This window comes from Chelonoidis abingdonii, chromosome 2 (genome assembly GCF_003597395.2).
Source record: "Chelonoidis abingdonii isolate Lonesome George chromosome 2, CheloAbing_2.0, whole genome shotgun sequence".
Taxonomy (NCBI): Eukaryota; Metazoa; Chordata; order Testudines; family Testudinidae; genus Chelonoidis; species Chelonoidis abingdonii.
The window spans coordinates 55,837,028-55,863,709 of NC_133770.1; the positions used below are offsets into that span (position 1 = coordinate 55,837,028).

At 39.8% G+C, this 26,682-nt stretch overlaps 1 protein-coding gene across 1 annotated transcript in view; it reads right to left on the bottom strand.

Annotated features, from left to right (window-relative positions):
• The window catches only part of THSD7A (thrombospondin type 1 domain containing 7A), a 553,675-nt gene that overhangs the window by 101,171 nt on the left and 425,822 nt on the right, over window positions 1-26,682 (bottom strand). Inside the window, exons 10-13 of the mRNA XM_075062383.1 lie at window positions 21,924-22,158; window positions 17,623-17,738; window positions 14,684-14,816; window positions 10,362-10,465 (exon numbers count right to left, since the gene is read on the bottom strand). Of these exons, the coding sequence (XP_074918484.1) occupies window positions 10,362-10,465; window positions 14,684-14,816; window positions 17,623-17,738; window positions 21,924-22,158 (588 nt within the window). The remainder of the gene's footprint in view (window positions 1-10,361; window positions 10,466-14,683; window positions 14,817-17,622; window positions 17,739-21,923; window positions 22,159-26,682) is intronic.

The following is a 26,682-nucleotide window of genomic DNA, read 5'->3' on the forward strand; positions in this document are numbered from 1 at the left end:
CAGGCACTGATTTCTGTCTGTCGGCACCGTTTCGATCTAAGCTGGTAATTAAGCTTAGAGGGTTCATGCTAGCTTCTCAGTTTATGAACGCTAAGGTTCAAATCTGAGTAGGAAAGCTATGACAAATGGAGTAAAAACAGAAAGAAACAGGTTGCTTACCACATCTACATTTACACTTTGCAAATGTTAAACTACGCAAGACAGTTTCAGTTACAGAAGGAAACACAAATGCTTATGGGGTTCCAATAAGTGATTAATGGCTCTCACTCCAATGTCAGAGTTCAAGCTCCCATATTGTCCTAAAAGATAAATAGATAGAGGGAGCATGTCTCCCTCACCGCACCCAGAGATCTCTCTCCTCCGCTGCCATCTTCCTAGACATAGCTCCCATTATCAAGGGCACTCAAGTCATCCCTATTCTTCAAATCAGACTTCCTCAGTTACATACCCCCACCACATGGTTTTGGACTGGCTGCTTTCTCTGGATCGGTCTGTACTATAGGCTTACATTGGTATAACTACATAGCTCAGCAGTGTGAAAAATCCACATCCCTGAGTGATATAGTTATACCAACCTAACCCCTCAGTGTAGACAGTGCTATGTTGGTGGGAGTGCTTCTCCTGTTGATATAGCTACTACTTCTCAGGGAAGTGGATTATCTATGCCAACGTCAGCAGAGGGCATCTTCAATAAAGCACTACAGCATCACAGCTGTATCCATATGCATAGACAGCATTTTAAGTATAGATTTGCCCTCTAAGGCCATGTCTACCCTTGAAACACTACAGCGGCACAGATGCAGCACTGCAGCTGCACCACTGTAGTGCTTCAGTGTAAAGACATATTAGAGTGATGGGAGATGTTCTCCTGTTACTGTAGGTAATCCACCTCCCCAAGAGGTGATAACTTATTCTTCTGCTGGCCTAGCACTGTCTACAAGATGTGTTAGGTCAGCTTAACTTTTTCTCCCAGTGTGTGTGTCGATTCTTTACACCTGTGAGACACGCAGGTATTCCCTTAGGGTACGTCTACACTACCCACCAGATTGGCGGGTTGTGATCAATCTAGCAGGGATCGATTTATTGTGTCTAGCGTAGATGCGATAAATTGATCCCCAATTGCTCTGTCGTCGACTCTGGAACTCCACCAGGGCAAGAGGTGGAAGCAGAGTTGACGGGGGAGCGGTAGCCATCGATCCCGTGCCGAGAGGATGCGAAGTAAGTGATTCTAAGTCGATCTAAGATACGTTGACTTCAGCTATGCTATTCTCGTAGCTGAAGTTTAGATCAATCCCCCACCCAGTGTACAGCAGGTCTTAGACTTTGTCTAGCTGAGGCTTAAGAGATGACCAGTTGACATCACCCAATGACCTTTAATAGTCCCTTTTCAAGGGCTTAACTATCCACCTAGGAGCAGGGGCAGCTCCAGGCCCCAGCACGCCACACATGTGCTTGGGGTGGCAAGCCGCGGGGGGCGCCCGGGAGGGCGGCAGGCAGCCAGCCTTCGGCAGCATGCCTGCGGAGGGTCCTCTGGTCCTGCGGCTCCGGTGGACCTCCTGCAGGCGTGCCTGCTGGTCCCGCGGTTTCAATGGAACCGCGGGACCAGCAGACCCTCTGCAGACACACTTGCGGGAGGTCCTCTGGAGCCGCGGGACCGGCGACCTGCAGAGCACCCCCCACGGCATGCCGCCATGCTTGGGCCGGCTAAATGTCTAGACCTGCCCCTGCCTCAGAGACTGTATTTCAAAAACAAGTCTGCCCATCTAGTAAAGTGGTTTCTGTCTGGTCCTACACACTGTTCATTGAGGAAGGCAGTTTCACCAGTATGGTGGAGTTTTTCTAAAACCAACTCTCTCTTGGCTATTAAACATGACTTTTCTTACAGACATCTCCAGCCTGTCACACCCTCTTTCGGAACCTTATGTTGTTTGTGCATCTAACTTTTATCCAGCAGACAGAGATGAGAAGCTCCCTCTGGAGCTAATACCTCTGCTTTTTCAAGGATCAGCTGTCAGTTGTATACTGAAGCAACCAAAGCAGGAGAGAGCTTCATGCTTGAAAACTAAAGATTTCAGCCCCATGACAATACAATATACAACGTAGGTTGTGATACCGAATCTGCTCCTGACATTGACTCTTCCAGCATCCATAACAACGCACCATTCCATGCCACTAGTTTAGATGACTGACTTTTGATTCAAATGTACTGTGTTACACTACTGATTTAGGTACCTATTTCAAAATTTATACTTAATGCTTACAAGTGGCTAAACAGTGGTTAGTTTTTCCGCTGCTGACAATACAGGGCGTTGACAACTGTGTAATTTATTGATACGGTACCTTGGCCAAGTAATAATCCACGTTCAGCTACACTTTTGCATTGCTTTTAGTATTTAAGAAGTTGTTAGAATGTCAGTCACATTTTTTCACATAGGGTCTAATTTGGGCATCCACAGCTCTAGTTCAATTCAATGAGAGCTTCAGGTGCTCAGCACATCTGACCAAGCCCATGGCTCTTTAATTATACTCTATAAATGCCAGCTGAGATCTATGATCAACCTTCATCACAGGCAATGTTTTCAACTGCTCTAAAGGCATTCAGTGCCTGGCTAATAATCAATCCTACCCAACCACATCAAATTGATTATACACATTAGCAGCGAGAGGAAGGGATGTGCTTGTTCTGTTACTGGATTAAACACAAGTGATTGTGAAGTGTACACATAAAACACAAGAGTACAGTTAACAGAAAAATCAAATGTAAAGTGGATACAATTCACTTAAGAAATTGTTTCCCTATTTAACAATTATCATCTCCCAGAAGAGAAGTCTGAAATAAACTGCGCTCTAAATTTTCTAGACAAGGGATTTTCATGTTTGATGTAATTAAAGATTTGTCTAATAGTGTCACTTGAACTCAGCCACAAGGGGCCATGAGCGAACATGTTTTGTTGTTGTAATTAAATACGAATGGTGTATTTCAGTAAGTCTGTTGTTACTGGTAGGTCAAAACAAAATACCATTTTTGTTTCCTTCCATGTTTGTTTGTTTATTTTTTTAGTGAATTACTTAAGCTGCAATGGCCAAGCAGCATAACAATATATTTAAAAAGTTTATAAATGAAATGGCTTTGGGGTCCTTTTGCTTTACAAAGGACTTTCATTCATTCATTTATTAAATGGCACAAAAACTTTGTTAATTCAGAGTTAAGGTTGCCCAGTGATCTCTTATTCAGAAAAAACTCAAAACACAGGAAATACAGAATTAAGGTAAAAAAAAGGTGCAATTTTAACTCAGCTCCCCTGGAGTTGGCAATAGTCCCTAGGAATTATATACATTCACTCCAGCTGCATTCTCTGTCTTAGGAGTAGCTGTACTGAATGGTGGAGGAGTAAATGGAAGAGCTGTGATTGTAATATGAGAAGATCTGGGTATGAGCCCTGTCCTCCCACTTGTGTTATCAAAGGAAGGAGGTGCATAGATACCTTGAGGTTCCAGTCTGCATCATTTCATTACAGAACAGTGTAGGCTGGGTCATTACCAGGGCACTCAGGTCTACTTGACATGGGTATTGACAGTAGTGTGGTGGGATATGAAACCAGTCTGTGGATTTAATGATAGGGAGGGGAAAGTGTAGTGGTATCTTGTGGGCAAGTGTGATGTGGTTATAGAAGAGTATGAAGTGATGTTAAATTTTACAAGTGCAGTGTTATGTCAGGAGAGTAGGCTCCCTGAGCATAGTGCAAGTGGCACGTGTCCATTACAGTGAAGAGAGAGAGAGAGAGGGAGAGAGACAGACAGACGGACAGGCATTGCTCAAAGAGGGAAGAGTTGAGGTTGGTGGGCATTTACCTTATCTCTGTATGTCCTAGTTTTCAGAAGTTTGAGTATAGCTGAACTTGAGGTTCTAGAAGGGCACGAGCTATCACTGGGCAACCTTAACTCCGTGTTAACAAGGTTTTTTCCCATTTAATTTCCTAGGTTATTTTTTTCAACAGATAGAGAAATATTTGTTGGTAGGAGTTTGTGGCCAGACAGCTGAATCCTCACCTTAGTTTGTAGCTGATATGCTACTGTGGCTAAGTAATACTCAAAAGACCTAGATTCCCATCAGTATATCTCAAATAACTTGACATCCCTATCCTCATTTTACAGATGGGAAACAGACATAGAGAGGCGATATGACTAGCCCAATGTCACCCAGAAAGCTGGTGGCAGAACTACAAATAGCGTTAGTCCAATTTAATCCCTTTCGTTTGTCATTTTAAAGAGCCACAGAAAGGAGCTGAGAAGCTACTCTAGGAGATGCTCCCTTGAGAATAAGAATACCTTTTAACAATGACTAATAGCTGTCTTTCAAGTACCTATTCAAACACAGCATTTCACAGATCATTTTGTCTGCCTGTGCCCAATTTACCTAGGTTTTTGTTTAAACTTCTTTCGCTTTCAAAATCAGTTTTTTCTTGCCATAAAATGTAATTTTTTGACAAAATCCACATTTGCTGTCACATTCCTCTGGGGTTTTTTTTAAAATGCTTGTGGAACATTTTAGGTGCCATGTGTAGCAGGCTCTGCGTCCTCCTATAAAAGTCTTGAATATGTCACAGGGACACCCCTTGCCTGAGAGCATGTCTTCTTGTCCCCTGTGATGAAACTGGTCCATTACAGATTTGTTACCAGTTTTTATTCTGACGTTCAACTAAATACATCCTTTGATATGCGAGATTTTTGGCCTAGTTAATAAGTTTAATAGCATCTACAGCTTTCATATACTGTTCAAATTAACGCTGAAACCTCTTCTAGGCATCCTCAGAATTACTCATAATATTTTAAGTGGGATTCATGTTTTGCCATCAGAGTGGCTCTGAAGATTTTTATTTTACCATTGTAGTCAGCATCACCTTATCAAACATTTTCAGTCTGGTTTTATCAAACATTTCCAGTTTGCTCTTTTCCCCAATTTGGGAACACTCCATGCCTCCCAGATAATATTTGAATGACGATTGAAGAAGGCTTTAGGGTAATAAAAGGAAGTATGGTGACTTTAACCTTCATACTGAAACACATGTATTACCCTCTTCTACAGCACACACAAGCATAATTCAAAAGTTTTCAGTTATGCGCTGATGGAGAGCAAGGGGCTATAGGGCATTTACACTGTTTTTCACTGCTAGAAGATTAGAAGGGCATTTTACCACAAGTGAAATGATGATGGTGGTCAGTCCCCACTGGAAGCTTACATACATCACAGGATAACACCGTCTGGCATGATTACCCGTATTTGTTCAAGAAAGACCCGTGACCAAAATAGCAATTATTTTGCAGGTCAGGCATGAAATGCTTTGGAACATCTGTATCAAGAGAAGCCAAGCCTGCACTATGTTTTGTTTTACTTAGGAACATCAGTCCATCACCACTTTACATCACCACTGAAGTTCATTATTTTTTTCTCTTAAAAATACATGTTGAAAGAAAAGCAATTTTGTTAACAAAATAAAAAAAGCCATTTCTTGTCTTTCCTCCACACCAAACTCAAGCTCTAAAATTGTGACATGCTTATTTACACTGACATTATTTGTAATAAAAGCTTCATTATACAGGACAGCTAGAAGCAGAGCTGTCTTGAAGGATGAATGATGTTAGGAGAATGATGATTCACCCTGGTACCTTTATTGTCAACTAAACCCAATGTAATAAAATAGCTGAAAAATGAATATTAGGGTTACAATATTAGGGAAGGTCATTCTAACTGTACCCATGGACTGTCAGGACCATCCTCCTCACCATTTGTTTTTAATGCTCTCTCTCCTCATTTTTCCTTCCAGATTTAATTACTTTTTCTGACTAATGTGTGTTCACAGTATAAATAGTACAGAATGTCTTGTGTGAAAGAAACTGCTAATCAATCTGTATACATGGGATCTGTCCATTCTGTGACATGTGCTCCTTTGGCTTTAACACCATTGGTGCTAAATTGTATGTGATGCTGACTGCGTGTAGGCAATGAAGGTCAGAGCTGGATAGTTCTAATAATATTGGGAAACAACATCTCCTAACAGTGCAAATGAAAAACTTTCAAATTGAGGACGGTTCTTGTAAATTGGAAAAACGGTTCTTGTAAACAGGAAACTGAAGTGCTGAGATTTCTTCTGTATGGTGATCAGTGCATATCACTATAATGGGAAAATTATCACCAAGCAACCAAAGAATGGTGAAATTTAACACTCATGCCAATGTGTCAGAAGCTATTTAATACTAAGAACAAATATCCCGCTTAAAGTCTCATTTATTCACAGATGAGAATTTTTTTCCACCAAGAGGATATCTACACCCTCCCCCCATGCAAAGTGAAAACCAACAAACATTTGGGCATCTTTAAATACACTATCCAAAATATCTATGATGAAATCAGTAATTGTTCTGTAAATTCATATAAACAAATATTACACTAAGAGGATCTTAAATTTGAAGGTGCAGCTTTTCCTGATTTGAGTGCTTAAAGGTAAGATTCCTTGCAAAACAGTAACCCTGCCTCTTCATAAATGTGCATTACAAAACAATCTAACTAAATGATCACATACTACAGTAATTCTAAGATAATGTAATATCTTTCTACAACTTGTGGAACCTGTGGCTCCTTGCCTGCACACCAAGCAACTCGTGCAGCGGCTCTCCTTGTCCGTCACAACTTATCGAGTCAATAGGGACAGAGCCAAAATCTCGTAGAGCTCTTGCTTTAGTCCATTCAAACCTGGACAATAGTTTTCAGTACAAAGCCAAATTAGCCAGACGTTTGTGTATAGTGCGGTATCCTTAGCTCAGGGATCAGCAACCTTTGGCATGCGACTCATCAGGGTAAGCCAATGGTAGGTCAGGCTGGTTTATTTACCTGCTGCGTCCACAGGTTCGGCTGATCGTGGCTCCCACTGGCCGCAGTTCACCACTCCAGGCCAATGGGGGTGGCAGGAAGCGGCGGCCAGCACATCTCTCAGCCTGCGCGACTTCCCGTAGCCCCAATTGGCCTGGAGATACGAACCTTGGCCAATGGAAGCCGTGATCAGCACAACCTGCAGATGCGGCAGGTAAACAAACTGGCCCGGCCCGCCTGGATGCTTACTCTGGCAAACCGCGTGCCAAAAAGTTGCCAATCCCTGCCTTAGCTGCATACTTGGCATGAAATTTACTCCTGTGCAGAGGACCAGAACCACTTAAGTTCCTCTTAAGCCCTATTTTCAAGACCAAAATTAAAGCTTAAGTGGCGCATATGTTAACCTTCTGGAAAGAAGTGACTATCACCCTATAAGAAACTCATGAAAACTGTGCACTGTGCGTACTTAGTATGCAATTTTCAGAAGTACAAAACTCAGTTAAATTTGAACCAATTTTCTCCAGAATGCACAAAGATACTTCTACACAAATTGGGCTATTTCTGTATCAATGTTCAACTTCCAGTTCCTAGTCATTTTGTCTGTAGAGGTGTTCAAAGAATGGAAAATGTCTATTTATTTAACTCTTTAATGCCTCTAGAAGAGTTGATGTAATTTTGCTCAAATTTGCCAAATAGTTCATTGCCAGGCAGAAAAGCCTCAAATTAGTCTTTCCCATTCCTGTTAGAATATAGTACATCTGCTAATTTCACAGAGCAGGAAAGTAAAAGTTATTTTTACTCTGTTCTGCATTAATATTTTGCAGATTATTATCCATGCAGTGATAGCTGATCTGTGAATGCACAACAAAAAAACTCCTGTGTAATTTACATAGTTTCATATCACAGGATTAACAATTGCTTGTGTGAAGCTTCTAGAGAGGTTTCCAATCAAATCCATCTTCTAAACAAGACACTTGTAATGTTCTCGGACTGAGCTGATGATGCTGACTACAAAAAAGTAAACAACAGCAAAACTAAATTCCATCATATTCCTGTTCTTTTTTTCCCAATTGCCAGCTGCAGCACTCACAGAACTACCACAACTGAGCCCCATTTGAATCAGAGGCAGAAAATAGATTGATCAACTTGTATCTGAATTAGCATTGTATATGCACCAGAGATTAAAAGAAATGAGACTTGCATACATACGGTCCCATCCTATGCACAGTTTTGTCATTTACCTAAAAGAGAGAAGCCAACACTGGGTTCAGGCCTGACTGTCAGATGTGCTAAGCAGCCATAATTTCCACTGCCTAAACTGGACACTCAATTCCCATATTTGGGCAGTCATATCAGCACACAGACAGTTCCAGGGTTCCCATCTGAGAGTCCAGAGAGGGAACTGGGCCCCCATCTCAAAAATGAGTCATTATCTTTCCCAATCTGCTCTGAAGCTAAGTTTGCACACTATGGAGAATGAAACTTCATCCCTTTTCTGGAGTTTGGCTCCATTAATATACTGTAGTTCAAGCCTTCTCCTCAGGCTTGGCTACTCCTAGGATTCCTAACTCAAGACTGTTCTCCGTGCTTAATTTGTGCAAGGGCTTGTCAGGGCTGAGCCCTGGCACCTCTAGGCTTGGCAATTCATAGCTCCGGCATTTCTAAGCTTGCTGCATCAGTTACAAATGTAAAAAAAAAAATTGCTCGATCCCTGGCACTTCTTTCATTGCAAATTAAGCACTGCTGTTCTCCCACACCCCAGGTCTTCTCTCGCTCTCCAGAGAACCACTCATATCTGGCCAGGGTAACAAGCTTCTGACTTAACTAAGTCTGGAGAACCCACCTAACTTTCCTCAGACAATTCAAAACCTGCTAGCTCAGTGTGGTGTTTCAGGGAAACACAGTTATGCCAAGTTTGAAAAATGTGTTCACAGCATTTCCAAAACTAAGTATTACTGTTTGTGTATGTGTATATACAGTATGTAAATGGAGTTACAGGGCACTATATAAGGAGAGCTCAGCAAAACTTCCATGGCGCATTGAATATAGAAAATCTGTGCGCTACAATAATTTAGGGTGTGCTTCAGGCTACAGTACTGATGACGAGACAAAAGTTGTAACTATCCTGCAAATTTAGATGCTATTTCTACCATGACAATACAAATGAGGAGGCAACATTTTGTACTATCCTGAATTGCTGCCATCAAAGAGAGAAATCTTATTTTCTAGGTGCATAATCTGATTGTTTCCTCAAGAAGCTGCAGGGTCCAGAAATAGATTGGGCTAGTGGTCTATCATGAGAATTACACACCGTCAGAAGATTTTTGTACTAGCAGGCAATACATTCAAGATTCATTTCATGGTATACCTTAATTTCATTTTTGTAAGATCTTTAGAATCGTCTGTGGAAGCTAGTAAGTAAAGATTTACTCTACAGAAAACCTAAAAGAATATCATAACCTGCTTTGACATTGCATGTAAGCTAATAACCAGAACACCTCACTTATGCTGCCAGCAACATCCCTTGCTCAGGAAGCTCTTCTGCATTCTACTGAGTCAATACTGTTACACTGGATCAGAGTTTCCATTAAAGAAACAACAGAAAAATATCCTGCAATGTGCAGGAAGTCAGACTAGATTATCATGATGGTCCCTTCTGGCCTTAAAGTCTATGAGTCTGGGAGAAAAATATCTTGAAGTTTAGGGTTCATTGGTCATTCAGAACAATTCCATTATCACAATACAGTAAGTGGGAATTGCAACTACAATTTTCACACTGATTTCATTTAATACTCCTCAAAAATATCTCTTAATCTATGCAATGCAGTCACATTTAGATGAATATTTTATCACAAAAAATTATCAGTAAAACAGGTGACACTGAAACCCGGCTTTTGGCTACTAAAATTATTTGCTATCATATGGAAAATGTATAGAAGTCAGATTCTCAGATCTATGCATAATGGGCATGCCCCAAAAATGTGTGCATACACGCAAAACACCATATATGTATAAGCAACTCAGCATTTTCACTGTAGAGAAGGTAAGTATGTAAGCATCTAACTATTTATAAGTCTAAAAATATAGGCTTTTCTATATAATATAGGCTTTTCTAAATATAGTTTACTACACCCATGTTTGAAAACTTGGCCCAGATAATGAGAATAAATTTTAGATTCTTATGTTTCTTGGCAAAAGAAAAAAGGTGAGAATAGTTGAACAAGGAGCAGCATTAACCTTAGTCACACACTGCAACAATATTTAAATAAATACTTTAAACAGATATTTTATGAACAAATATATAACTCCTGCCAGGCTGGTAATCTAGTAATTTCCCCTGATGGCTTTCATTTGTTTTAATAAAACATTAAGTCTCTAGTCTTTATGGTTGCAATGATAACCTTTAATGTGGGAGAGGTACAACTACTTCTCCCTCCCCACCAATTTAGCCATTGACTCTTAGGAAATAAAGGACAGAAATAAAGTCTCTCACCTCTTGCTTGTAGTCCAGGACCACATGTCTCATGGGCACCTGGGCTGTCCTGGCGAACATACCATGGTACCAGTTGGCATCTGCGCCATTTGTGGGTCTTCCACCTGCAACAAGGAAAAGGATAAATTAGAAATAATACATCTAAATGATATCTGTTAAAACGTAAGTGAGGAAAATATGCCCGATTACTCCAGAAACAACAAATGATTACTTATTATTAGCCGATCACAGATTATCCACAACAAAAGTTAACAATGGCATGAAGCATGTTGAGTTCTCTTTTTTATCATCATTTTTTTTGCTGTGCTCTGCTTTATAGCTCCTATTAACTTAGCAGGAGTTGCAGGTGCTAAAGAGCAACAAATTGGCAATTTTGATTCTCATCTTCATCAGCTGCTCTATATTAAGTGGCAGGACAAGATAAGAAATTAGGATAATCAAAGCCGAACCCAGAAACCGTCTCCATCACCACTGGTTCAGTTTTCTTGAAACAGACAAATTATTAGGATGGAAAACCAATCAACTCCTGACCGTGTTTACTAAGGAATGTCACTACATTGCCAGCAATACAGTGTTGCCAAAAGCTTTGATAGTGAGATAGGGTTGCCAGTGATGCACAAAAACGGAATATCCTGGCAGACCACCTTAAGGCCCTAGGTAGAGATGGATCTGGGTGGTGCTCAATCTTTTTGGATTTTCAGTATGATGATGGAACAGGACCATTGTCTTCTTTCATGTATTTTAAAATACCAAGCACTCTACTGGTTTTCAACAAATAAATAATGAATATAACAGCTGTAATAATTCTGTTGTCGGGATTTGTGTATCTGTACCTTGTATACTACTTTGACATTTCACCTCAAATTTTGCAGTACTAATATGTTTAAACACTTTCTTTATAATCTGATTTTGATTACTATGACTCCAAGCATATTTTATCTTTTTCATAATAAACAAGTGACTGGATTTGTGTACAATTATCCATTTAATGAAAGGGCCCCTTCACTGTGTTTATATGTTGAGGACATTTTAAAATTAGTCAACCAAAGCCTACTGCATACTGAAAACGTGGCTGTGATGGAGTGAGTTATGTCTGAGTTAAATTATGAATCCTGTCTTGTTTTGTGTGTGGAAATGTTGGACACTGATTGCATAAGCCTGACCGTGCCAAAAGCAACCTGTTGCACTGCATTACAGACAACTGCCCTGGGACAAGTGCTTGACATCTCACTGAAGGATTCTCATTGAGAAGCCATCTAGACAGCCATATGGAACCATCAACTTTGAATGACTTTTAACAACTGACCCATTCCCATGGAACAATAGTTTTCCTTATAAATGGACTAGGCATGACTTGTGGGGAGAAGGCTGGAGTGTCCCAAGTTAAGAGCATGACAAAGAGGAGAGACTCTACTTAAAAGAGGGGTTCTGATCTGTGTGTGCAGGTGAGGGAGAACATTGTGCAGTAGGGTGAGAGCAGGAGGGACTCTGGCTAGCCTGAAACATCAGCAAAAGAGTGAAGTCAGACCAGTGGAGGGAGTATCAGAGGATTTTTGTTTTGTTTTAAAAGATCTATGACACTTGAGTGCTTTAAGAATAAAGGTTCTGGAGTTAAGAAATCCCTTTGCTAAATCCGTGTTCCTTGCTTTCCCACCATATTATTCCAGAAGGGGTAAAACTAAAAGTTCAGAGTGCCCTCAGACTAGGTGGAGCGCTGAGGGCATGTAAGTGACTTGGGATGTGGCTCAGAAGGTCTCAGACACTGATTTCCAGGTCTAGGATGGCTGGGCAGTAACATCCCACATCCCAAAGAAGGATGCCCACACAAGAGATTTGAGCCAGGGAGTGTATAGTCCCAGATCTGGAAACAGTGGATTAGACTCCCGCCAGATCTTGTTGGCTTGGAAGCACATGGGACCCAGAAACTGGGATCACTTCCAACAGATCAGTGACTTTATAGTGGGACATGGGACCAGGCTGTTAACAGTGGGGAAAATATAATTTAATCAAAATAAACAACAGGGATGAGGAATTTCTAGAAGATAAAATAAATAAATACTGTATGGATTGGATTATTCATATTATTCATTGCATATTTAATTCAGTTATAAACATCTATTTTAAAAAAGTTCTGAAGCTGCTACAAAATGTCCACTATAATACTGTAGAAGACAGGTGTAGATTGCCCCAGAGTATACAGGGCCTTGAATACAGCAAAACTATGCAGGATTGCTGTTCTCATCCTGCTGTAATCTCAACTGAATTGAGTCAAGTGAAAAAATAAAATAAAATGCATACATAATTCATATCACCCACGTGCCGTGGCCATCAGCTGTGGTACTACAGTGATCCATCAAGGTGTGGTTTCGTGTGAGATCCTCTCTTCCTTTAACCTCAGCTTTCAGTGTAACCTGCCTTCCTTGTGCTGTTCCCTGAACTGAGGAAGGAGTAGGAAGCTGTCTGTGTGTGTGTCATACTATGTGCTCAGGCCAGAGAAGAAGGGTGCTAGAGGGAGTAGAGGGAAGGGTGTTTAACACTAGTCCCTTCCAAGAAAGTTAAGCTGCCCTGCCTACCACTGCTAGAAACCCTGTGTTCTCCAGCACATAGCATCCTGCATACACCAGTGGCTCAGATGAAACTCCAGGAAATCACTTGGTTTTGAAGGTGTTAAATAGCTGAGCAACAGCCAAGTTTAAGGGATAAAATGATTAAGCTGATACTGCAAAGGAATGTTTTAAAATTATATTTGGAGTGCTGCATTTTGGTAGCTTCAAGCACTATAATCATATCCTCATATACCATTCAATTAGATATGTTGTAATCTCCTAATGGATCGGAAGTGATAATTCTCTGACACAGGATCAAGGCAATACATTAATAACCTCCATTTGTTTTCCAATCTATCGTTGCCAAAGGAAAGGACGTTTATCAGGATCATTACGACAGACTGGTAGCATTTAGGAGAAACAACAGGTGTTCTTTGCTACCAGGGAAGAAACAGGATATTACTTTCTGAAGCAACCATGTCTTTCCATTAAAACTTTTATTTATATAGTACTGTCAATTAAATTCAACTAGTTTCCCATTACTGGAAAGGTCTAAACATTGGGCCCACACCTGGACTGCTTTGTGCTGCTTCAACAGCTCCTAATGTGGCTTCACCTTCTACTTCAGAATGCGCTCACCTAGGGGAATCCTTAGATGGCACAGAGCCACTATAGTGGTTCCCATGGAGTCATACTTATAGCCCAAACATGTGGGACTTGAGTCAGGTTATCCTTATATCCTGGTAATCCTTTCCTGCTGGTATGGTCTTTTGGGTCCTCTGGTGAAGATTACAGCAGTCATGAGGATGTTCTAACCCAGGGATCGGCAACCTTTGGCATGAGGCTCGCCAGGGTAAGCACCCTGGTGGTGCGAGCCGGTTTGTTTACCTGCCGCGTCCACAGATTTGGCTGATTGTGGCTCCCACTGGCCATGGTTCGCCGCTCCCACTGGCCGGTTTGCCGGTCCAGGCCAATGGGGGTGGCAGGAAGCGGTGCGGGCTGAGGGATGCGCTGGCAGCCGCTTCCCGCTGCCTCTGTTGACCTAGAACGGTGAACTGCGGCCAGTAGGAACTGTGATCGGCTGAACCTGCGGACGCGGCAGGTAAACAAACCAACCCAGCCTGCCAGAATGCTTATCTGGGCAAGCCGCATGCCAGAAGTTGCCGATCCCTGCTCTAATCTATGAGAAGATGGATTGTTGGATAGTTGATGGATAGTTTTGGGGTTGGATTGGATTGGATGCAAGGATAGCTTAAAGCCACTTGTGTGCATACCTTCCTGAGCTGTGGCAAAATGTCCTTTCTTCTCAGAGGTTGTCATCCTCCAATATAGGAGATGACTGCATTTCAGCAATACTACAAGTATTTAATTTACGAAGCATTTTTAGAACATTTAGAAAGAAAGCTTTTACATTTGACTGCTCTCATACAGTGCTCCCAAAAACTTGCTAAGAGATTATTCAAACATCTGAAAGTTAACCACCAAAGAGTTGATGTTGTGATGTGTATGACATTTATATCTACAGAGGTCAAATATGTATAATTAGAAGCAAAACACTGGAACTCTGGCTGGAATCCAGATGTAAATCCAACAGAATGTTAACACAATTGGCCAAATACCAGCCTCATGTAAATGGCTGTTACTCCATCTGAATCAATGGAATTGCATCTGCTTTTACCAGGCCTGATTTGGCTCTGTACCCTATTTTCTTTTGCAATTTACAGGAGGTGAGAGCTGAAAAGACATGAATAATTTATTATAATTTATTTGGGTTACCTGTAAGTATAGCACACAGGAGGAGCCTCACATTCCTTTTCCTCATATAACGTGTCTGGGCAGTCACGGCCACCATTTGCAGGGAGCTGGAGGATGACTCGATGGCGAGACTGTTGCTTTACTGTGACATCCCCTACCAAGAGTACAACATGTGTTTATTTCCCCCCTCACATACAGATTTCTAGAATTAGGATTATACTGGGACTGTAGTATATTACATAATTGATTCCGTTGCCGTACAAGACTAAGTTATTTTGCCCGTAACAGAAAATTAATGATATTAACCTAATATTACACTTGATCTCAGCCAAAGGGTGAAAAAAAAGCATTGTACAGAAAGCATTTCTGTCAATAACAATATCAATACATACACTGTATGATTGAGTGATATGCTAGATGGGTCTGATATGCTACTATGCTGTATGGCTTCATAGATTTTATCCTTAAAATTAAGACATATAAGCAGAAATGTACATAATGCAGTGAATAATAAAGCTCCATTCCCTAAAGAGCCCAATAACAAAATCTAATTCTTTTACTCTTATCTCCACACTCAGGAGATGTGTGGCAGATTTAATTTATACATTAGTCTTTATCCAAGATTTATTTTAACTACATCTGTGTTTCCCATATGGGACTCAGATTACCCTACAATCGACTACCTTCCTCAAGAACATGCACCATGTTTAAATGTGAAGTTTTATTTCCCTGCTATGACTTAATTTACTGGTCACACATTTTTCATTATTATAGACATTTAGTATTGATGATAAATAGTAAATTATTTCAGTAAAAATTAGATTGTGGTCATATTCAAAAAGTCCAAGCTCTGGGCAAAAAAAAAAAAATTGAGTGGAACCATAACTCCGTAGTCATTCCACAGCCCATAGTATTGATTTGCTTTTAAAGCTACCACAATCTAGAAGTTTTAAGTTAAAAATAGATATTTTTGTAAAAAAATAGCCTTAAAAACCTAGTATGGATAATCGTGGCAATCTGGTCCTAAACTGCAAATAAGAGCTTCATTTAGGGCATTAGTGTTGCTCCAAGCCATGCTGAGTGGGCTGGGAATAGATTCCAAAAGGTCACTGCAGCATCTGGGCAGCCAGGGCTCATAGGCAACGCTCCAACATCAGTGGCTGAGAGGTGAACAATGCAAGAACTACTACACCAGACTATGCCACCTCGGTATTCTTCAAAACAGGAGGAATTCTCAGGTAGTCAGTAAAGTAGCCAGAGCAAGAGCCAGGATCTGTCCCAAGGCACAAAGCAGAAGAGACTCCCAGAGATGCTGCTGACAGAAGCAGCAGGAACAGGTGACTATTGTAAACTGAACATTGTTGCAAAGATATTGAGATAACATTTGGCTACTGAGTAGAAATGATATTCATTCCACTAATCCATTTACTATCTGATTTGCCCCTCCGTATTATTTTGTTTATAGTCAGTGTGTTTCAATTTGCAGTACATGTTCCTGAGGATACACTCAAGCTATTAAGAACCTTTTTTAAAAGAAAATAAAACAAGACAGTTTTGCACCCTTGCCAGACTCCGCAGAAGCATCTCAATGAGAAAATTATAATATTGCTCTGAAATTATAGTATAATAGAAGTGATTCTAGGGTTTCATAGTAATATTATGGTAGTTATGAAATAATTCATTCCAAGTTTTAAGTAGCATACCCAACACTGTGTACTATCAAATTCAGTGGTCACAGCTATCACATTTTTAAGGTTATATATTTAATCTCCCTAATTCTTTATTAGTTGTTGTATGCTTCAATAACTAATTGGAATTACTGCAAAAGTGACTTTGCGTCCTTTGTAAAACATGGAGAATTGACTTTGATGTTTAAAGGGTGTTTATTTGATGCAACAGTCTCATTTCTTTATATAATACGTGACAATGAGTAATCACCATGTTCCACGAGGGAATTAACACACATGAACATGGAATTACATTATTGACTATGCCTATAATAGTGCATATTAGAAGAATATCTCCTGTTAAGCTTAAAAGAGAAAAAGTGATAAGGCAGAAATATCGGGGCAATGGTAATTTTTTCAATGCTTCTGCTGTAATGATGATTTCAAAGCAATAAAAATTCAAATACATCTAGCTGTGTAACTTCTTTTAAAAGCTGTGACAAGTGCATTAAAAAGACTTTGCAGTGGGCATTTAATTCAGAACCTTAATATTAATTGTAATGTTGGTTTTTTTTGTGGTTTATTTTCTTATGATTCTGAAGGTAGTATAAAAGCGAATGGACAAAAATGAAAGAGAACGACTTCTGTTAGACTTTAGGACTAACATGATAGAGACTTTTAATCTTTGTTGGGCCTATTACAATCATACACATTTGTTAAAACAAGCACAGAACCAAATTTTGCCCTAGGATACTTGCTCAGGTTTTCCAGTGAAGTCAAACGGAGCAGTATGCAAGGGCAAATCTGACTGCATTTAAAATGTTTTTCTAGTTGTACAACTGCATTACAATCTTCATTGGTGTTAAGAGTATTCATGTCTATGTGACTAATGAGCTATTTGTAAAATGTCAAATCCAACAAAGAGTTTGCAATACAAAAGTAGGCAGAGTGGAGAAAAAAGCTATTACAAAATATACATAATTAAGTAATAAAAAAAATTTAAGAGTGTCTGCACACAGTCCACTGGAAACAGGCAGCTGTAAGGACAGTGTTATAATGGGTTCTAGAAGGTTTCGTGCAATTACTGTATGTTGTTTTAATATTCAATAAAAATAATCATTCACCATAGCAACTGCTATGTCACAGTGGCCTCTCTCTGAAATACAAGTGCACCATCTAAGAGAAAAAACTTTGCCAATACCAATCTGTCAGAAGAAGCCTACATAGTAATTAACTAAGTGTATGGTTTATTTTTCAATAATCTGTCCTCTAATAAACAGTGAATTCTATTACCTTCTTGACATGGGGAAGAACACAATGTCCAGTCACTGTATGGAGTCACAATACAGTCTTTCCTACAAGGAAGCAAACAAGGCCTCACTGTTTCTGGTCGAAGGCTTTCAGGACATCTAGAAAAAAAAGGAACATTATAAAATGAATGATCATTCTATGACCATGTTAACTCCTGAGTGTTGCTGAGCACCTGCAGCTGATCAGCACTGCCCATGACTGAGCAATGACTGGATTTTTTTTTTAAACCATTTAAATGCTATCCTCTATATTTTCAAATGTTGCACAAGGTGCTAAGTGTATGAATACATTTAATGGGAGTTATATTATAACCCTTCCCCGCCTCCCGCACTGCTTTTCAGTTTAAGGATAAGGATTCCAGTTGCCCTTTGCAGGAAAACATGCCCGGCAGTTGAGATGCAAGTAATCTTGATCCACACAAGACAGAACAATCATTGAGAGATGGTGGAAAAACTAGGGCAAGAAGTCTTTGTTATCTGTACTTCTGAAGAGCTTAAGAAAAATGATATAAAGAGACTTCTTAGGATGGTTATTTAAATCCAGCAGTTTAGATGTTGCTTATTTTTAGGCCTTGTCTACACCAGAAAGGGTCTTCAAGATAGTTATACTGGCACTCCCTTCTAGTGGAGACACAGCTTATACCCACAAAAGAGCTCTTTAAACCAGGATAGCTTATTTTGTTCAGTGAAATCCTAATAGCTATACTGATTTAAAGAACTCTTTAAAGAACCAGTTCCCCAAACAAAAGATGCTGTGATGGCAAAAGCATTTTTTTTTATTTTTATTTTTTTGCTGGTAGAACTGCATTTACAGTAGAGTGATTTTTTTGCTATGTTTGCAAAACATTTTCGTATAGACCAGACCACATTTAGCACAGTTCTTCACAATATATATCAATAACTAATCTGCATTCATGCATATTATGGTTCTCTAGGATTTTAGACATCTGGGCAATTCAAATTGGCTATATGCATTCATAAAACAATACGAATTTGATATGAATTAAGGAACACAGCCACTTGATTCAGAAAAGGCTATTTAGATCATCCAGTTTTCTCCCCTACGAATGCAGGATTGTTTCCTGTATTTATTTTGTCATGGAAAGGATCTTGTGCATTATGTGCTAGTGTTTATTTATGCAAAGACATTACATATTATGACCCTGATTTCCACTATGGCCAAACTATGCTTGGATGAACTGGAGTGGCAGCTGCAGGAAGCTGGCTGCACCTTCCTGATTCTCAGGTACCCAGCCCCGATGGATGTAAGAGTAGCAGGGAACCTGTTCTGTCTTCCATTATTACTATATGGGCTGCAACAGGACATGCCACCACCTCCTGCCCACAGAAGACTCTTGACACGTCCTCTCCCTCCTCTTACACCAGAGGTGGTGGGGGTGATTGAAGCACCTCCGCTAGCTTTCAACTGGCAGAAATTTCTTCTCTAAAAGGGGAACTCTCGCCAACTATTCTGACCCTTTCAAGTTCATTTTGTGTCACTTACATGGCACAAAGTAGCCTCAGCAGACTGGAGAATCAGAGAGCGAGTGAGCGTGTGCGTGCGTGCGTAAACAAATACAGTTACCAGTTATAATGAGTATTTGACAACAGTTACCACACAGTGACTACGTTTTCAGATTTCAGAGTTGTAGCTGTGTTAGTCTGTATCAGCAAAAAGAATAAGGAGTACTTGTGGCATCTTAGAGACTAACAAATTTAGAGACTAGTCGCAATACTCCAACAAAAAAACTTCAAAAACAGACTCCAATGAGAAACTGCTGAATTAGAACTAATTTGCAAACTGGACACCATTAAATTAGGCTTGAATAAAGACTGGGAGTGGATGGGTCATTACACAAAATAAAACTATTTCCCCATGCTAATTTTCCCCTCTACTGTTACTCTCACCTTCTTGTCAACTGTTGGAAATGGGCCATCCTGATTATCACTACAAAAGTTTTTTTCTCCTGCTGATAATAGCCCACCTTAATTGATTATTCTTGTTGTAGTTGGTATGGCAACACTCATTTTTTCATAATCTCTGTGTATATATATCTTCATAATGTATTTTTCACTGCATGCATCCGATGAAGTGGGTTTTAGCCCACAAAAACTTATGCCCAAATACATTTCTTACGTTTTCAGAGTTTTTCCTGTTGTTAAATAGGAGATATCTTTGGTAACTGTTCGATAATGTTTGGCAAATACTGACTTCCTAATGACTTTTTTTTTTTACATAAAGATGTGTATACAGACACCACAACATTTACATTGACAAAATCAAGATTATATGCAATTTGACTAATTGAGGGCTTCATCTTTCATGAAGACTGCAGGTTCCCGCCCTTACTCAGAGGCCTTTTGATGAGGCAATTGGTTCAATTAAAAAGCTACTTCTATGTTTATTAATGTTTCTATTTGGTATATGTAGCTTAAAGCAGGCTATTGATTTTCTTTTCCAACCCTTATTCAACGTGAAATGAAACAGAAGTGATATGAGCTGACGTTTGTTACTTGTAAGGTAGATAAGGCCAATAATATTGATTTTATCATATCACAGTAATCCGTTTTATTAAGGAAAGTTTAAAATGAGGTTCCTATTTACATTTTCATGTCGAATGTATACTATTTAAAAATGATTTAATGAATTTAACATGACAATTTGAAAGATAACCAATGCCTTTTTGTTCTCATTTCACAGGATTTGTCTATGACAAGATACAATAGTCCTGTTTTCAAAATGTTAAGGTCAAATCAAAGGCAAGCACTCTAATGGCTGATTTAAAAATCAAAGGAAAACTCACTGTAGAATGATTTTTTTAAAATGTAAAATGGTTGCTCACTAACACTGCATGGAATGCCTATTAACAGCATTTTAATGTGGTTGCATGTGTACACATTTTAAAATGTGATGTGCTAACTATCAAGTATATGAGTTTTCCTCCTCCACTCTTCCTTTTAAAGTGAATTTAAAATGAGTGCCAGGGTGATGAAAGCAAGACATTGATGGCATTGGGCAAAGGTGCAGTGCAAGAGCAGCTGTTTAAACTTTCTTAAAGAGCTCTGCTAAGCCACTTTGTTCTTGTCCTGCAAAACACCAGCAATTCCATCTCTGGACCTCTCCTGACCAGGATACATTGACCATACTAGAGAGTGACAAACTGTACGGTGATTGTGTGAGATACCATCAAACTCATTTCACTCACAGTTAATTTGTTTTCGAACCATGGTCTTACACCAAACTGGGCAATTAAACTACTGGGCCACATAGACCCTTAAATTCTTGGTTATGTAAAAAACACCTAACACATATACAAACTAAGATCTCTATCCTGGCCCTTCCTGGTTCCATGGTGAGAAGTCTAGTAGAGCTATGTAAACAAAGATCTACAGCTGCAGAATAGTACTTGGATCTTGAGGGGCAAATCACTACCAGCCCCTCAGGGGCAGTAACATAGCAACTAAATGGCTTTCAATCCTGAACCCCTCTCCAGTAGTGAAATGTGTGATCTACCTTCCCGCTCCCTCAAAAGTCTTGACTGCCATATATAGCAATCAGTGCTAAGGAGTGACATGAGGTGAAACAATGCCTCCCCAAGGCCCAGGAGCAGCGCCAGAGTTTCTGGCACTGTAGGCAGAATTGGGGGGTGGCATTTTGTGCACCCCCCACAGGTGCGCAGGAACTTCCGGTTCCACTCCCATCGCGACGCTGAAGACAGACCCTCCGCCGAAATGCTGCAGGCGACAGCGGTAGTCATTGAGCTGCTCAATTGCCTGCCGCTGTTTTCCGTGGCACGTCAGCAGAAGGTCCTTCTTCGGCGATGCGACAGGAGAGGAACCGGAAGCTCCCATACGCCCCATGGGGAGCACACAAAATGCCACCCCCTTGAATCCTGGCATCCTAGGCAACCGCCTAGGGTTACCTAATGGAAGTGCCGGCCCTGCCAAGACCCCACAGACGGCACAGGGTAATTCCTGGCTGAGAAGATGGATTGGACCAAGATGCTTGGAGTCGGTGTCTCTGATTAACAATTCTGAAATGGAGCGGTCAGCAGAGTCCATTGTAGTGAAGCTTTCCCATTGCAATCACCTACTCTTTGCTCTACGGTTCTGCTAGCATTTTAGATTTTGTGCTTTTTAAACATTATTTACTCATCAGAGCAGACATGACCATCAGTTGAATTATTTCCCTTTGCAAATAAGTCCATACTGATTATCTGCATCTTAAAAAAGCAAAATAATAATAATAATTAACTTAATAAAGAATAGTTCAAAGATCTTTACTTTTTTGGTCCCACTTGTCCCACGTTGACCCTCACACAAATGATTTTTCTTGTTTGCATCCCAACAGCACAGGTGGCCTCCCCATTCCAACTGGTAGATGAGTTGAAAGTGGACACAGAGACATCTTCTATACACTGGCCCCAGGGCCCAGTCTGCCAGTGGTACACAGTGCAAGGGTGTTCATTACAGCTGCGTGCTTCTTGAAGTGCACTACTGTTTGGGCACTGAATGCCTCCTAGAACAACAAAGCAGTGCATATGTTCATACAGTGGAAAGAAATAAATTATAAATATATTTGAGATTCAGATTAAATACATATCGGAATATGTGTCCTTTTAAACCCTTCCTTACCCCTTATTCAAGTTATTAAATAGTAATGAAAAAACATACAGCATAGATCATGAACAGAAAATGAAATATACATGAGGGCAATGTTCAAATGATTAGATCATATATCATACATCATACAGTATCTTAATCTGCTGGGAATAATGAATAACCTGTTTTTAGTTTGAGATTTGCCATCGTGGAGACTATGTTAAATAGCATTTTGGTGAGGAGAGGAAGGTTATAAGTGGAAAACAAGGTTAAATTCACTAGTTATACCCCTCTGGAGACCACTGTTTATATCCAGTCCAGGGAACTAGTGAAAATGAGTTTGGAGATCTTGTCCTAGTTTCCAGTTGATATTTATCCACATTACATAATCACCAAAGAATTCGGTACAGTTGGAGATTTCAGCTCCAGCTTGCGATGGCAGAGATGTTGCAGTTCAAGATTAAAATGCAGTGATATGCCAGTAACTATGTGGAAAACCTGAGATAATGTTATTATCATCATGTTCAGCTCTATTTAGTGCTATCAAACCCACCTAACCTCCTCATCCTAAACAAGGAAAGGAGTGTCCTTTCCCATCAAGATTAGACCACAGCAGAAGAAGCCATGATTTAAGCATACATTTAATCATTCATGGTTTAAGTACAGAATAATGGGCCCTTCTCTGGATCTGCTTTAACTGCACATCTCCACAGGCTGAAAAAAACAACACCCTGCCTTGGTAGGAGACCATCCTGGGTGATGGAAGAAGTGAAGTGGTGTGGTTGCATATTAGTTACACAAGGAACACCTTGCTTTTCCTCTGATATCACTGCAATTATCAGCTTAATAGGATTCAGACTTTGAGTGTCTAGGGGAGAGGCTGTTCTAAATTTGATTTAGACAAATAGGGAGGACTGGTTGAGAATTTGAAAGTGGAAGGCAGCTTAGGTAAAAGTGATCTTGAAATGATAGCATTCATAATTCTAAGGAATGCTATGAGAGAAAACAGCAGAATAAAAATAATGGATTACAAGAAGGCAGACTTTAGCAAACTCAGGGATTTGGTAGGTAAGATCCCATGGGAAGCAAGTCTAACGGAAAAACAATTTGAAAGAGTTGGCAGTTTTTCAGAGACATTATTATGGGAACAAGAGCAAACTATCCCACTGTGTAGGAAAGAGAGGAAGTAGGGCAAAAGACCACCCTGGTTCAACCAGGAGAAATCTCTTCAATGATCTGAAACTCAAAAAAAAAAATCCCACAAAGAATGAAAACTATGTCAAATTAGGAAGCATTAATATAAAAAAATAGCACAAACATATAGGGACAAAATTAGAAAGGCCAAGGCACAAAGCGAGATTAAACTAGCTAGAGGGTAACAAGAAAACATTCCACAAATACAGGAGAAGGAAGAGGAAGACCAACAACAGAGTAGGCCTATTACTCAATGAGGGGAGAAGACAACAACAGAAAATGTGGAAATGGTGAGAGTGCAAAATTACGTTTTTCTTTCAGTTTTCACCAGAAAGATTAATAGAGATGAGACATCTAACATAGTGAACACAAGTGAAAATGACGTAGGATCTGAGGCTAAAACAAGGAAAGAATAGATGTCTTTAAGTTGAAAGGCCTGATGAAATACATCGTAGAATACTCAAGGAGCTGACCTAGAAGATATCTGAGACATTAGTGATTATCTTCAAAAACTCATGGAAGACAGGAGAGATTCCAGAAGACTGGAAGAGGGCAAATATAGTGTCAATCTATGAAAAGGGAAATAATGACAACCCGGGGAATTACAGACCAGCCAGCTGAACTTCTGTACCCGGAAAGATAATGGAGAAAATAATCAAGCAATCAATTTGCAAACACCTAGACAATAATAAGATGACAGGCAACAGTCAACATGGATTAATCAAGAACAAATCATGTTATACAAACCTATTAGCTTTCACTCACAGAGTAACAAGCCTTGTGGATAGTGGGGAAGTGGTAGATGTGGTATAGATTGAATTTAGTAAGGCTTTTGATACTGTCTCGTGTGATCGTCTCATAAACAAGTGAGGGAAATATTGCTTTGAGGGAGTTACTATAAGATGGGTGCCTAGCTGGTGGGAAAACCATTTCAAGAGACTAGTTATGAGTGATTCAGTCAAGCTGGAAGGGCATATCAAGTGGGGTTCCACAGGGATTGGTTCTGTTCAATGTGTTTATAAATGACTTAGATAATGACATAGTGTCAAGGTTCCTTCCCCACTCTGAACTTTAGGGTACAGATGTGGGGACCTGCATGGACACTTCTAAGCTTAATTACTAGCTTAGATCTGATATCGCCGCCACCACCCTCAAGTACCACCTTTTTCCCTGGGTAGTCTTGAGGGACTTCACCAATTTCCTGGTGAACACAGATCCAAACCCCTTGGATCTTAAAACAAGGAGAATTAACCTATCCTCCTCCCTTTCTCCCATCCAAACTCCTTGGTGGATCCAGATCAACCCCCCTTGGATCTAAAAAAACAAGAAAAATCAATCAGTATTAGAGGATAAAAAATGGCTTTTTATATTAAAGAAAGAAAGGCAACAGAAAATCCTTGGGAGAGATTTAGCATTAGCAGCTATCTTCCTTCACGAGACTAACAGATTAAAACACAGAGGATGTTCCCCTGGGCACAAATTTAGTTACACAAAAAAATACCCCAATACCCAATTTTGATAATTCCAAAATGGTACCAAGACAAGTTACAAAGAAAATAAACAAATCTATTTATCCCTTTCTAAAACTTGCTACTCTGATAAGAGGCTGATTCCTTGATCTTTTTCAATCCGGCTGAAACTGAAACTCTCAACAAAGGAAAACTTCCCTCCTTCCTTTTCAAATATCTTGTTCCCCCCATTGGTTCCTCTGGTCAGGTGTCAGCTAGGCTAGGTGAACTTCTTAACCCTTTACAGATAAAAGAGGCATTAACCATTAACTATCTGTTTATGACACAGAGAATACACTTATAAAGTTTGTGGATAATATAGAGATAGGAAAGATTGCGAGTGCTTTGGAGGACAGGATTGAAATTTAAAATGATCTGGACAAACCAGAGAAATGGTCTGAAGTAAATAAGATGGAATTCAATAAGAACAAATGCAAAGTACTCCACTTAGGAAGGAACAATCAATGCACACATACAAAATGGGAAATTACTGCAAAGGAAGGAATTACTGTAGAAAGGGATCTGGGGGTTATGGTGGATCACAAGCTAAACATGTCAACAGTGTAACACTGTTGCAAAAAACCCCAAACATAATTCTGGGATGTATCTGCAGGAGTATTATAAGCAAGACACGAGAAGAAATTCTCCATTCTACTCCATGCTGATAAAGCCTCAGATGGAATATTGCGTCCAGTTCTGGGTGCTGTATTTCAGGAAAGATGTGGACAAATTGAAGAAAGTCCAGAGAAGAGCACCAAAAATGATTAAAGGTCTAGAAAACATGGCCTGTGATGAAAGATTGAAAAAATTCAATTTGTTTAGTCTGGAGAAGAGAAGATTGAGGCGGGACATAACAACAGTTTTCAAAGGCATAAACAGCTGATAGAAGGAAGAGGGTGAAAATTTGTTCACAACCTCTGAGGACAGGACAGGAAGCAATGGGCTTAAATTGTGGCATGGGAGATTTAGGTTGGACGTCAGGAAAAACTTCCTGTCAGAGTAGTTAAGCACTGGAACAAATTGCCTAGAGAGGTTGTGGAATCTCTGTCATTGGAGGTTTTTAAGAACAGGTTAGACAAACTTCTGTCAGGGATGGTCTAGTTATTATTTAGTCCTGCTTTGAGTGAGGTCCCTTCCAGCCCTGTACTTCTATGATATGCAAAAACAGAAGATTCGTATTTACTTTAGAGGAGATAAAAAATGAAAGATATAAGCCATCCTACGTCATTAAAACAAAATTAAATAATAAAACAGTAACAACAATAGTATTTCAGAGCATAAGCCATTTATCTGTCTGGTATTGGAAAGAAACACCTTGTAACTATCTGGTTATTCCATAACTATCCACTAAAGGGATTCTTGCACCTTCCTCTGAAGTATGTGGTATTGGTCACTGTCAGACACAGAATACTGGACCAGCGGGACCTCTGATCTGATCCAACATATGCTTTAGCTAAATACAAACACAAGTTATTGGGCTCAATTCAGGAGTAAATGGCTGAAATTTAATGGTGTGCAATATAAAGAAGTTCTAACTATGACCTAATCTTGTCCCTTCTGGCCTTAAACTCTGAATCCCACATTAAAAGCTTGCTTCCCAATGCCATGCTCCGACCACTAGATAAGGGTCTGGCCAATAGCGTGGCATCTTATTCTCCCCTCCCTAGATCATATTTCTTATTTCAGTTTTTTCCCCGTGTTGCCATTTGTGGTTTTTTTCAGTCTTTGTATTTTTTCCC